This window comes from Sphaerodactylus townsendi, linkage group LG15 (assembly GCF_021028975.2).
Source record: "Sphaerodactylus townsendi isolate TG3544 linkage group LG15, MPM_Stown_v2.3, whole genome shotgun sequence".
Classification (NCBI taxonomy): domain Eukaryota; kingdom Metazoa; phylum Chordata; class Lepidosauria; order Squamata; family Sphaerodactylidae; genus Sphaerodactylus; species Sphaerodactylus townsendi.
The window spans coordinates 3,658,702-3,672,796 of record NC_059439.1 but is presented as its reverse complement, the minus strand read 5'-3'; the positions used below and the strand labels follow the sequence as shown (position 1 = coordinate 3,672,796).

At 48.2% G+C, this 14,095-nt stretch overlaps 1 protein-coding gene across 5 annotated transcripts in view; it reads left to right on the top strand.

Annotated features, from left to right (window-relative positions):
* Nucleotides 1–4,637: 4,637 nt before the first annotated feature.
* Nucleotides 4,638–14,095, top strand: part of REEP1 (receptor accessory protein 1) — a 54,620-nt gene continuing 45,162 nt past the window's right edge. For all 5 annotated transcript variants that reach the window (XR_007246246.1, XM_048517355.1, XM_048517354.1 and 2 more), the window contains exon 1: nucleotides 4,638–4,911. Coding sequence is in view for 4 of the 5 variants with exons in the window: in XM_048517355.1 (XP_048373312.1) it covers nucleotides 4,880–4,911 (32 nt within the window). In the remaining variant the exon portion in view is untranslated. The remainder of the gene's footprint in view (nucleotides 4,912–14,095) is intronic.

Genomic DNA, 14,095 nt, shown 5'->3' with positions numbered 1-14,095 from the left:
TCAAACTTGTGGTCCTCCAGATGTTATGGACTACAGTTCCCATCATCCCCTGCCAGCATGATGCTGGCAGGGGATGATGGGAACTGTAGTCCATAACATCTGGAGGACCGCAAGTTTGACACCTGTGGTCTAGCTGGTTGCCCAGGACAGGTTCAACTTCCAGAAATAGAGAAGGACGGTGTCGGGGACTCCAAATGAACCAAAGGGGTCTTTACCAGGGCAACCACCTTCTCTGGTTCTGGTGGTGAGATAGATGTAGAGGACAACTTGTTCTTAGGCTTCCTTCCCCCCCCGCCCCGTATTTAGAACCATGTTTCTTCATAGGGGTCCGGTCCCTTCCTCAGCAGAGTTTTTTTTGCTTCAGAACCAAAAGGGCTGAAGTAAAGGGCCTGGAATCAATGGAACTGATTTGATCAGAACCTAAGATGTTGGTTCTGATCGAGTTGAGCACAGAACCAAGCAAGCCAACAGCCGTTTCAAGGGTATCTTGGAAGTTGTGATTGCTGGTGCTGACCGGATGGAAATGGCTCTGCATCTGAGGACCGTAGAGAACACAGGAGTGACCCGCTGGCACCACTGTCTCACAGATGCAGTATTAAGCTTGATTGTTCTCCTTTTGGGATCAGAGTTGCTTCCAACATTTCATAAAATGCAATAATAGTATAATATCCTTAGATATAGTTGCCTAAGGAGTAGCACAGGAGTCATGGTCTCACATTCCACAGTCCGCTGCCCACCATGTCCCCTCCTCCAAAGACAAAGCCTCCCTCAGCTGCCCTCTCCCAGCCCCTAAAGACCCACACCATCAGCCAGCTGATCAGCTGGCTGGGCTGCCCTGCCACGCCTGCAGCTGCCCCAAACACACACTCACCACTCGCTATGCCTGCAGCTGCCCCAAGTCTCCACTGCCTGCCCTCTCCCAACCCCCAAAGACCCACACTCACCATGGCTTTGGGGTGCCCCTGGCAGTTGACCCCAGGGGCGTAATGAGGCAAACTGCAGCCCTGGGCAAAACCTGAGTTGGATGCCCCCCCATGGGAGGCCACTCCACCACGACCAAATTTATTTTTGCACCAGGACATTGGTGCCTGCAGGGGGTGCATTTTTAGATATCAGCACCAAAATATCAGTGTATCATCAGGAGACTGTCCTTATGCTACCCCCCAAGTTTGGTGAGGTTTGGTTCAAGGGGTCCAAAATTATGGACTCCCAAAGGGGGTGCCCCATCCCCCATTGTTTCCAATGGGAGCTAATAGGAGATGAGGGCTACAGTTTTGGGGGTCCATAACTTTGGCCCCCCTGAACCAAACTGCACCAAACCTGAGGGGTATCATTAGGGCAGTCTCCTGATGAGACCATGAAAGTTTTGAGACTGTGCCTTCAGAAATATGCCCCCCCAGCCTGCAGCCCCCATTGACAGCAATGCAGAAAACTCAATGCAGAACAAAGATTCTTGAGCAAATTTCTGGGATGTTCCTGCAGGGGGCGCATTTTTGGATGTATCGGCACCAAACTTTCAGGGTATCATCTGGAAACTGTCCTGATGGGACCCCCCCAGTTTGGTGCAGTTTGGTTTGGGGTCAAAGGGGGTCCCCATCCCCCATTATTTGCTAAGGAGATGGGGGCTACCCTTTTGAGGGTCCATAACTTTGGATTTCCTTAACCAAACTGCACCAAACTTGGGGGGTGCCATCATGACAGTCTCCAGATGATACCCTGAAATTTTGGTGCTGATATGTCCAAAAATGCACCCCCTGCAGGCCAAAAATGGAAAACCACTAAAAATACCCAAAAACGAACCCTGCATTTTGATGCCCCCCACAAAGTGGGTTGTCTAATTCCTGGGCAGCTGCCCACCTTGCCCAATGGGCATTGCACCCCTGGTTGACCCACTGCCGCAGCAGGAACCAGCAACAGGAAGAGGGAGACACACCATACTGGGTGGGGGGGAGGGATGCTCACCCGGAAGAAATTGCTCCAGATAGGAAGCAGGCTGGGGGGAGGGGCAGCTAAAGCATCAATAAAGCCCATTGCGGGGGACAATGTTGCTTGCCCCCGGCCCCCCCTTTACTAGAACCCACTGCAATGGGCTTGACTGCTAGTAAAGCATACCAGAATTATGACACAATAATTGGATTGCGTAGAACTTTTTGGATTGTAATTTATATCTATAATGTGTATATTACATAGGCTATATGTTTCAAGAGCCAGCATGGTGTAGTGGTTAAGAGCAGGTGGACTCTGATCTGGAGAACCGAGTTTGAATCCCCACTCCTCCATATGAGTGGTGGTGTCTTATCTGATGAGCAGGATTTACTTCCACACTCCTACATTCCTGCTGGGTGACCTTGGGTTAGTCACAGTTCAAGTGGCAAAGCTACAAGGGGGCAGGGGTGACCGTTGCACTGGGTGCGCGGCGCCCCCCCTTCCCCAAAAATTGACCCCCTAGCCCTGTGGTGGCGAACCTTTGGCACTCCAGCTGTTATGGACTACAATTCTCATCAGCCCCTGCTAGTGTAACCTCAGCTTGTGGGTTCTGTGGGGCAGAACCTGGAATGAGTTTGCAACAACAATTTTTAAAAACAGAATGGTTTACTTTCTTAACACATAACATATAACATCAACATTTAACATCACATTTCAAGGTCCTGTTCAGGTTGCAATTTCAAGTCCTTATATTTACAGTCTACTGATACTGCCAAGTCCATTTCTTCTTTGCAAGTGGGTTGGCTCCTGAAGACTCCAAGGGATTGATGATGAAGGTTTCAACATGATGAAGGTTTCCAGGAGAACTCTCACCCATTACAACCACAAAAAGAAACCCTGAAACAATAAACTCCTTTACAACATAGCAAAAATAAACAACTACCTTCCCAGTAGTTCCCAACAGTATTGTAGTTTACCTTAACAAGGTGTTAAGGGTTTATAGAAATCAAGGTCCGAGTCTGGTAGCCTTGTCTCCTCCAAACTACATGAGGTCAGCTGCCTCATGCTGCTCTGAGTCTCCACCCCTTACTGGGTCAACCCATTCTGAGCATGGGGGTTACACTAGCATGGCCAATTGGCCATGCTGGCAGGGGCTGATGGGGATTGTTGTCCGTAACAGCTAGAGTGCCAAAGGTTCGCCACCACTGCCCTAGCCTCACCAGGCCTGGCCCCACCCCACCAGCTTGGCCCATTTTCAACCTGCAGAAAGCTCTTTTCTGCTGACTGGAAAAGGTAAGGGGTGTGTGGGGGAGAGGCCGCAGGGGCAGAAAACACGGAGTGCACCCCAGGTGCACTCCTGGCCAGCTGCACCTCTGCACAGTTCTCTCTAAACTCTCTCAGCCCCACCTACCTCACAAGGTGTCTGTTGTGGGGAGAGGAAGGCAAGTACTTTGTAAACCGCCTTGAGTCTCTGTACAGGAGAAAAAGGGGCATACATTCAAATTCCTCTTCTTTCTTGTTACAGCAAGCTTATTGGTTAAAAATATAGCCTTTGGCGCTGTAAACTGCACCTGAGGATGATGGTGAGCCCAGGAACACACAGGGGCATCGCTGTCCAACTGGTTCAATATTAAACAGTATTAAATGTTTTTATTTTATGTATTTTGTATTTGATTTGTAAACGATACAGGTCATACTCTTTTCTATTATAGAAAGCTTATGGTTTAATTACAGTCACTGTAAGCCTGAAGAAGGTATCACAGCAAGCAGTAATTCTGGAAGAGCTTGTAGGCTTTGAAAGCTCATATGGTGTGTGGCATTACCTGTTCATTTGAAGCATCCCATTGCTGGCAGGGGCTGATGGGAATCGTAGTCCATGAACACCTGCTTTAGGCAAATCCTGCGTGGGGCAGGAGTTTTGACTAGCTGCCTTGCTTGGACCGCCCCTCCCAACTCTATAATTCTATGAATCTACCTCATTTCTCTCCTGCCTCCCTCTACTCGTGTTTTAGCCTCAACTCTTTCTCATCCCTGGTTGGCAACTTAGAACATGCTTAAGTAAGTGTAGTAGTGCATTTGCAAATCCTTGTTAATATTATGGGCAGAAGAAGTGGGGAGTTAATATTTCCCCACCATCTCTCTAAGGCACAGGTCTCAAACTCGCGGCCCTCCAGATGTTATGGACTACAGTTCCCATCATCCCTTGCCAGCATGATGCTGACAGGGGGTGATGGGAACTGTAGTCCATATCATCTGGAGGGCCACGAGTTTGACACCTATGCTCTAAGGAGTAAGGCGCACACGCATCATGGCAATGGAGCATTGGTTTGTTTTAGAGGTCCCACATTCGAAACACTGTTTCATGGGTTGTGGTTGTGTTGTCTTTGTAACTGACTCGCCGCTTCGTGCTACGTGACAGATCCGCAGGGCGCCGCCGCCGGTCCTGTCCCCTCTGTCGCCCCCATGTGCCCCTGCCGCTCTGGGGCTAGCAGCTGAAGACGCGGGGGTGGCCTGGCGGGGCCACCCGATGCAAGAAGCGTGTCCTACCTGGTCTGGCCCGTGGCTGTCAGCGGGTGCTGCGGGGGAGGGGGGATCTGTTCCTGGGGGCTCAGTGCCGCGGGAGGGGGGGGGGGGGCTGCCTGCCTGCCGCCGAGAGGGGAAGGGAGGGGCCGTGGCGGCGCTCCCCAGCCCAGCCCAGCCCGCTGCGCCTCCCCGCCCCCACCTGCCCGACCCGGGCTGTTTGCGGCGCCGTTGCCAGGGAAGACGGAGCGCGCCGCCGCCGCCGCCCCTCTGCAGCGCCTGGAGGGGGGGGGGGGCAGACAAGCCGGGCAGCCGCAGCCGCAGCAGGGCCCAGCCGCCGCCACCCCGCCCGCCCGCCCGCCCGCATGCACGATGGCCCGAGAAGCCGGGCGCTGACGGCTCATCGGCGGGGGCGGGCGGCAGCAGCGGCGCCATGGTCTCCTGGGTCATCTCCCGGCTGGTGGTGTGAGTACGCGGCGGGGGTCGGTGGGTGGGTGGGTGGGTGGGTGAGGGCAGGGCGGGCACGGGTCTTGGGGTGCGGCGGGCACGAGCGCGCCCTCCTCCAGCCAGCCTGCCAAGGGCAGAGGCCTGCCAAGGGCCGACGGCGGTGTGTGGTGTGTGTGGGGGGGGGGGGGGGGCTGCCGCCGCCGCCTGACCGGTCCCCGCAAGCCCGAACCGAGCAGAAACTCCCCCTGGGCTCCAGTCCTTCTGGAACCAGAAACACACGCACACACACACACACCACCGCTCCACCCGGTTGTAGCTGCCTGGGACCCTTGGACGCGGGTGCGGCGAGGCGCGGGGTCGTCCTCTCCCAAAGCTCTCCTGCTGCTGCTGCATCTGTGCTGCCTCCTCTCCTCCCATTGCGAGGAGCAGGAATAAGAGTGTGCAATTGTGTGCAATTGAGAGGAACAAAGGGAAGGCAAGGCCGGACCAGGTGGCCGCCTCCCCTTGGCTCTGCCGCCGGTACCGTGTGTGTGTGTGTGTGTGTGTGTGTGTGTGTGTGTGTGCAGGACAGGTGCACCATTCATTCATTGTGGGGGACAACTCATTTGTTGGGCACACTGAAAATCCACTTCTTGCCAGCAGACAACAGCTGCATTCGGTTGGGGCTTGCAGAGGTGTCACAAAAAGGGGTGGGGCACTTCCCCGGACTGTACAGAAACGGACACTTCTTACTCCCGCTCCTCCTGTATCCTGTTTTTGAAATATCTGCATAGTATCTTGATGTGATGCTGACTGAGCCATCAGTGCGGTCCCTGATTCGAGTCCAAATGCAAATTGGTGTAACTGCACAATTTGTGCACAAGATAAACATGATCAACGCTGACCCCTAACAGACCGCCAAAGATCAGATGCTTCCCGTCATGGGAAAATAGTTCTGGTTTCCATTTGTTGAAAACAACAGGTGCTAATTTAGACTAGTCTTATTTGAAAGGAACGTGGGCAGTTCAAAAGGAATGGAAGAGGATGAATTAAAAAATCTGTTAGTAGTGTTTCCCTTGGCTATGCTGACCTAAAAGCCCAAGAAAAGAAAATTCTCCAAGCAGCTGCTAGGAGAAAAACAGTTTGCACCAGGCAGGAGTCCTCAGTCTTGTTGAAGCGCTGTGCTCTTTTGCCTTTGAGAACTGCCAAGATCATTTGGGTGTGTGTGTGTGTGTGTGTGTGTGTGTGTGTGGCAGAGTTAAGCCATAACACACTGAGAGCTTACCATTTCTTCTTTGTATTGAGCCCGTTTGCTGGTGATCTTGCTAGAAGGCTGACCTGTTTTGCCTCGCTGGCCTCTGGGACTTGAAGAAGTCATGCCACAGGCCCATCCGCCAAGGCCCGTCTGCCTCTCAGGGCACGTGCCTGGATGGGCAGGAGCCGGCTGAATTGCCCAGCCAGGAGTGTGGGCAGTGCCGCTGCAGTAAGGGGTGGCAGCATCTCTTCCCTGGATCTCCCTCTCAGTAAGTCTGTGGGAGTGGAGGCTGATCCCCAAACACATTTTGCAGCAGCATCAGCAGCAGGCGCAGAATCCTGAGAGCAAGTGGGCTGGGCGGAGCTGCCAACTCTCTGGAGGTCCACCGTTTTAACCAGGGTAGGTGTATAAAAAACACTATAACCAATGCTGCACTTTGGCGTCCATCAACTCAATACTTGAGTCATAAACAAATGATTGATTTATAATCGTGACAGTCCCAGTCTTCACTTCTTCTAACGATAAATCCAGGGATACTTAAATCCAACAGGTGAAGTAACAAGTGGCTTATTAGGAGGCTTTTTAGAGGCAATAAAACCCCCCAGGTATGGTTTTATTTCGTATTCTTTATCAAGCCAATTAGATTATGTTAATAGCCTTTGATATTTCAATTGCAGGCTCGTCTTAAAGACCTAAAGCTGTTCTCTTGTGTCAGCAGGTTCTATTCAGAGAGCCTCCTAATAAGCCTCTTGTTACTTCACCTGTTGGATTTAAATATCCCTGGATTTACCATTAGCAAAAGTGAAGATTGGGACTGTCACAATTATAAATCAATCATTTGTTTATGACTCAAGTATTGAGTTGATGTACGCCAAGGTGTAGTATCTGTTATACTGAACTCTCTGGAGGTGGCAAAGTCTCTGCAATCCAATGCTTACTCATCTGTTACAAGGTCTTGCCCTGGAACTCTTGGGCTACTCTCTCAGTAAGGCAAAAAGCATCACAAGTGTGGCCAGAAGTCCTCCTGGATGGTGGTCAGATAGTGATCCACCCGTGCTTTCTGTTTCCCCCTGGCAGTAGCTTCTGAACAGGTTCTCCCTACAGATGCAACATGATTGTTGTCTGACATCACATGATTGTTGTAAGAATAAATTTATATATGATTCACTGACTTGGCATTGAAAATACCACACACTCACGAGCCTTTGAAGATTTTTGAAGTCCAAATATATCTGGAAACTGGGTTGGGTTTTCAGTATTCGGTATTTAGTCAATAGCTATCCCTGTAAAGATTAGCAAAGCAATTTAAAAGTGCTGATTAGTTCTTATGAATGCACCCTTGTCTGTATGTGAGACTTACCTGAAGATATACTGGGGCATTACTAAGACACAGCCCCTTTAATGTCTATATTGTAGATCTAGTCAACTTACAAATTATACAGGCTATGACTTCTAGCCGCGTTCCGTACAAATATTTGCTTATTTAGACATCCCTGATGGTTCATGTTCAAAATTAGTTCAGAAACTTTGAAAACAGCTTCTGCAGATAGTGTACAGTCTGTTCAATAAAATTTCCTGAATTGATCATGAAATGAGTTTGGAAGGACATCAGTTTGTCCTTGTTTGCCTCTAACTGCTGCAGTGTAGTTTGAGATTTGTTTGCAGAGGACGATGTAGAACTATGAGAGTCTCTCCTTAAGTGAGTTAGCAGACTTTCTGGATCAGTTCTAAAATGGATTTTCTGCCAATATTTAAAGGTCATGATTATTATGCCAATAAAGGCTAATGTATAATATATAAATCTCACAATCCATCCTTTAGTCTCCAAAAGATGTTGTCCTAATTCAGCATATATAGATAGACAAGGAACACATTTTTGGGGTCCTAATATCTCACAAAAAAGGATGCTTAATTTTCAAAATATCCTAACTTTCTTTTCTTTTTCTGTAATTTTTTTTGATAAAAAAAATTATTTGGAACAAAGAAAAGAAAAAAGGGCTCCTGGACACCCTCAGTGCTATTAGTAAAAGCCATGATCCATAAAAAGATTCTGTACAGAAGTTGCGATATCATTTTTGCATTAAATACTTTAACAGCAGCAGATACATATTGACTACCACCAAGAAAACAGACCTATTTAATTTGAGCTAAGCATTTAGCTAGATTTATTATCCTATTACAGTTGGTCCACCAATTAAGATTGTAGTGGAACATAATTCCTAGATACTTAAAGCTTTTTTTTACCAGCTTTTTGAAAATACTAAAAGATTGGATTCTGAGTAATTAATCAATAACTGGTTCCATTGCCAATATTGGTATAATGCTTTTAGGTATATTTGAATCCCAACTCTTGTGGAAGAGAGAAGGGCAGTGCCGTCCACATACTGTAGTAAAGGAGGCACTAAAGATCCTAATTTAGGAGGTTGGCTATTTACAGAGAACAAAAATGGCTTCATATCATTCAGAAATAGGTTGAAAAGTTGGGATGGGAGGACACAACCTTTCTTAATCCCTTTAGTAGTTAAGAAGCTGGATGATAAATGGCTATTTGATGAGATCTTAACTGACTCACAGTAGCCACATGTAGTTTTCTTATGAAGAAGAGCAGATGTGGCTAAGTTCCCAGGGAACAAAGTTTCTCCCATAGCAGCCTCCTGGAGTTGAATGCACAGGGGGACTGATTAGGGAGTCAAATAGCTAGAGAGGTCAAGACACTGGGCCACCTTTTCTCTACTGCTCTCACTATCCTTTCGATGTGTGGATTGCTACTCTCAGGGAACTTCTTTCCTTCCTGCTTCCCCTCTACATACCACCATTCTTGCATGCACACTTTTCCACACACTTGTATTATATGTGCAGATAGCATCTCTTTCCTCCCAGCTAGTTTGATTAGAATAGAGAACTTTCCTATCTAGAATGGAGTTCTTTAATAAACACTTCTCATATCAGTTTGAAACCACGATCTGGCTCTGAGTATCTTTTGTTCTTTACAAATACAAATGCCTGGGTGAGCTCCACTGTGTTTTGCCTCTGTGCGCTCTGCTGTCATGAAAAGGTTCTCTTACCAGAGAGAAATACCAATAGGAACAGCAGGCTGTAGTTTAGTTTCTAGCTTATTCAGATTTTCAGCCCATTGACTTTTTGTATAAAAGAGGTATTGGCAATGGTAGTGCCCCTCAGGTATGCTTTAAGAGTGTCCCACATAATGGGCCAGGTGACCTCATGTGTAACATTGATATGTAGGAGGTCTTTGATATTCCCTTTTGTGGTGGAGCAGCTCCTCTCTGGCCTGCAGACTCTGTGCCACCTTGTCCTCTGAGGCATGTAGGCACCAGTGGTTATCTAAGGTGTCCCCCTGGCACTTGCCACCCACCTGGCTCTCCCAGCAACCAGAGAAGCTTTTCTCTCCTTCTCTTGGTTCAACTGGTGCCACCACCTGGCCTTCATAGGAATTGTGTGCTGAAAGGACCAGGGTTCCCACCTGCCCTTCCCTGTGTTGCTGATGTTCTATGGCCCCTGTCTCCCACTACTCAGTGTCTAATTACCAAGGGGACATCTTCCCACCTTGGGTGCCACTGGGGGAGTAGCCACTCGCCAACTAACTGCCCCTCCTCTTCCTGGTGCTTCTTTTAAAATGGTGTGCCTGCAACCGTGGAGGTCTAATGAGGTACAGAGAACTACCAGCATTAGAAGTTATAAAGCCTTTATTAAAAAGAAAATTCCCACACACATACGCTCAAGTAAGGGATCCAAACAGAGAGGACAAAGCACAATTCTTTTGTTTCCCGCACTGCACATTCCCTAGTGCAGTGGTGGCGAACCTTTGGCACTCCAGATGTTATGGACTACAATTCCCATCAGCCCCTGCCAGCATGGCCAATTGGATGGGGCTGATGGGAATTGTAGTCCATAACATCTGGAGTGCCAAAGGTTCGCCACCATGACCCTAGTGGATGTTAGCCTAAGGCAGGCTCTTTAGCTTAAAAGGTTACATTTCTAGAGGATTCCTTGAGGCCTCTGCTCAGTCCTGCATCTCCTGCAAACTCTAGCTGAGAACTCTGTTTGCTTCAAAAGAATCAGCCAAAATGAGCTCCTCCTCTCCCTCCCAGGTAGTTTGTCATCTCTCTCCTCTCTTTCTCATCAACAGCAGACCAGTGATAAATCTTTGGTCTGCTTTTTTCCATGATAGTCACTTGTAAATAAACCTCCCCTCTGTCCAGCAAGATCATGGGAGAAGCAGCAGCAAAGAAAGGGCTAAATGTGGACAAATCCGATAATCCAGTTTAGGCTCTGCCATTCTCCCTGCCTTCTTCATTGTGCCATGCCCCCTTCCCCCGAGGAATGAGTATCTCAGAGAGCGTGATGTCTTTTAAGGTTATATAGAATTTGAACCTGCTGGAACTTCCCAGACCCTTGCCGTGATATGAGTGTAAGCTTAGGCATAATTCAGAAATAGGTGCTCTGCAGCAAATGCCTCTATCAATGCCAATAAGCAGAAAAATAACCCACCAGCCAGAGGTGGGATCCAACCAGTTCTCACCACTTCTCTAGAAGTGGTTACTAATTTTTTCTGAGTGCCGAGAAGGGGTTACTAAAGCGACCTCCCTGCCCAATAGGGACTGGAGGTGCATGTGTGCAGCGGCGGCGGCGGCGCCACTGTTTGAATCCCACCACCATCGGAACCTGTTATTAAAATTTTGGATCCCACCACTGCCACCAGCCCAATTTAGCAGAGTGTCAAACTCCAACTACTACTTCTATATTTGGAAGAGGAGAAGAAAGAAGAGGGAGGGAGGAGAAAACAATGTCAGGAAACAGGAGATAAATACAGCAGCAAAGAGAAATAGCTTAGTAGCATGATTAGAGTCTGAGTGAATACACCCAGTCTCATCTGAAGCTCCAGAACCTATCAGCAGGTCCAGCCAGTATCATGGAACAGAGAGAAGGAAAAGAACACACAAAACAAAATATTAAAAGAGAAGTTAGCAGATCAACAGTATATTACATGACTAACTGTAATATTCCACTGGGAACCAGTTAACAAAAGGGGGGGGCGGGCGGGACATAAGCGCTAAATTGGGAAGAAAGTGAGAAAAAAACTGGGGGAGGGAATGGGGTGAAGTACAATACCGATATTCAGTGAAGAAACTTAGTTCTAGAAGACACATGGCAATGCAATCCATGCCAAATCACACATATCAGTCATAGGAATTCCACAGGGAGATCTGTAGGCTGGTTGCTGTGAAGGTTCTCTAGACTGTAGAATCATAGAATCATAAGAGCTGGAAGAGACCAAAAGGGCCATCAAGTCCAAACCCCTGCAATGCAGGAACACACAATCAAAACACTCCTGTCAGATGGTCATCCAGCCTCTCTTTAAAAACCTCCAAAGGAGAAGACTCCACCACTCTCCAAGGTAGTACATTCCACTGTTGGACAGCCCTTACTGTCAGGAATTTTTTCCTAGTGTTTAGGTGGAATTTCTTCACCTTGAACCCATTTCTCTGTGTACTAGTCTCTGGAGCAGCAGAAAACAAGCTTGCTCCCTCACCAACATGACATCCCTTCAGATATCTTAACATGGCTATCATATCACCTCTTAATCTTCTCTTCACCAAACTAAACATACCCAGCTCCCTAAGTCTCTCATCGTATAGCATGGGTTCCAGACCTTTGGCCATTTTGGTTGCCCTCCTCTGGACCCGTTCCAGCTTGTACAAAAAGGTGATCAGCACAGGAAATCTCCAAAGTCAGATATAATGCAGACATCTTATTTCAGAAGACTGGAAAAAAAACACCTTTCAGAACTTTAGACTGTTGCATGAAGTATCACTCTCTTCAGCAGAGCTCAAGGAAGCAGGAGAGTTGAATGAAGTAGTAGTCATAGGATAGTCAAAAATGTTTCTGCTTCAGCTGAGGTTTGGAAGCTGGTAACCCTGTTGTTATGCCACAACATTGCTGGATATGTCGTGTCAGCTTCTAGAATGCTGGCATGCAGTCATCTTTTTATAGAGGGCCAACATTTCTTTGCAGAAGTAATTGAAGAGGGAAAATTTGATTTTATTTGGGTCTCACATCAGCTGACCCACTGTCACACCCCCAGACTGTTCAATAACAAGACTTTGTTTTCAGTTGATTTCGTTCTAATGAAATGACTTCAGGAAATAGCATTTAGACTTCTAGTGCCAGAACTAACCATAGGCAATTTTGCAATCACCATTGTATGCCATGTCACCCCCTACATTAGTGATGGTGAACCTTTTTGAGACAGAGTGCCCAAATTGCAACCCAAAACCCACTTATTTATCGCAAAGTGCCAACACGGCAATTTAACCTGAATACTGAGGTTTTAGTTTAGAAAAAATGGTTGGCGCCGAGGCACACGTTACTCGGGAGTAGGCTTGGTGAAGCAGCTGTGCAATGCTTCGAATGGGTGAATCACGACCCTAGGAGGGTTTACTCAGAAGCAAGCCTCATTGCCAGCAACCGAGCTTACTCCCAGGTAAAGGATCGTGCCCAAGCTAGCCTAGATGTGTGTGTGCGTGGGCGGTGATTTTATGCCCCCTCCACATGATGAACTCTGTTTACGTGTGCCCACAGAAAGGGCTCTGAGTGCCACCTCTGGCACCCGTGCCCTAGGTTCGCCACCACTGCCCTACATCATGTCATCCCATCCCAGCTGACCAGTTCCCAAGGGGGGTGGCACCCCTCCTGTCCCACGGTCTGTTGCGAGAAGAAATCACCTTCCCCCACCAGAGTCAAAACAAGCTACATTCCCCACTATTGACAAAGCTACAGTAGCCGGTGCTAGCAAGGTGATAAATGAGTCTCTGAGAGAAAGCAAAGCAGAATCGCTGCAGCAGAGGAAGGAGGGGGTCTGAGAACAGACAGGTTCTTAGATCCCCCCAGGAGGTGAAGCATGGCAGGATCAAACAGAAGCTGGTCATGACGCCCATCCCTCTGGCTTACATCAGAACATCTTTTATAGAGTGAGAAAAGTTCAGTAAGTGAAGGATGATGGCCCTGAACTGAGCTGCTGTATTCTGGATCTGATCTATGCAACGGGGGGCTGGGCGTGCAGGGGAGGCCTACACCAGTGTCTCACTGTCATTGTTGGCAATGTGGATATGTTCTGCTGTGCACACCCTGGTGTCTGGGCAAAAATTGTACAGTAAAAGCCATTTTTTACCGTAGAGTTTTCTGCCCAAATACCAGAGCATTGCTGTGATGCTGGCAACATGATGGCATCATTTAGTGCATGCCAGATGTGATACTGGCAGTGACAACATTGAGCGGTGGTGTAGGCCTCCTCCGTGTAAGCCTGCCTGCTGGTCAGTTGATTGGCAGCAGGGGGATGGGTCTGTGGGCAGGAGATGTGCAGTCCCCCAGCGCTGGGACAGCAACACTAATCCCTGTACCCTTTCAAGAATAAAAGTGCAGTCCTCAGGTAGAGATAAGGTGTCTCTCCAAATAGATTGAACAAAAGCCACCATATCTCCTTCCTCGGTTTTTTGCTGACCCCTGCCAACCGTAATTTATTACAATAATTTCTGCTTTCCATATCTAGTATTTTAGATGTTAAGGCTTTGCCTTGAGTTGGAGCTGTTGAACTGAAGTTGTGGGGAAGGCAGAAGCATCTGCTACAGTGGAGGTTATTTCTGCTTTTGTAAGTTGACTGCTTGTGAAGAGAGAGTTTAGTTCATTAATGAGTTCATTTCCCCATCTGCACTCAGCTCCTGGCACCAGTTCTGGGTGTCAGATGTTTGGATAGGGGTACGATGTCAGTGCTTGCCATAGACGCTATTTTCAGGATATAAGACGGTGTGAAGAGCATATGTTTGACGTGCAGGTTCAGTCCTTGACATTGCTATTTAAGAAGGACCAGGCAGCAGGGCCGGAGCGAAGGGGAATTCGTCTGGGGCATGCATATGCCCTGTGCCCTTCCATGCCCCTGCAACGATCCACACC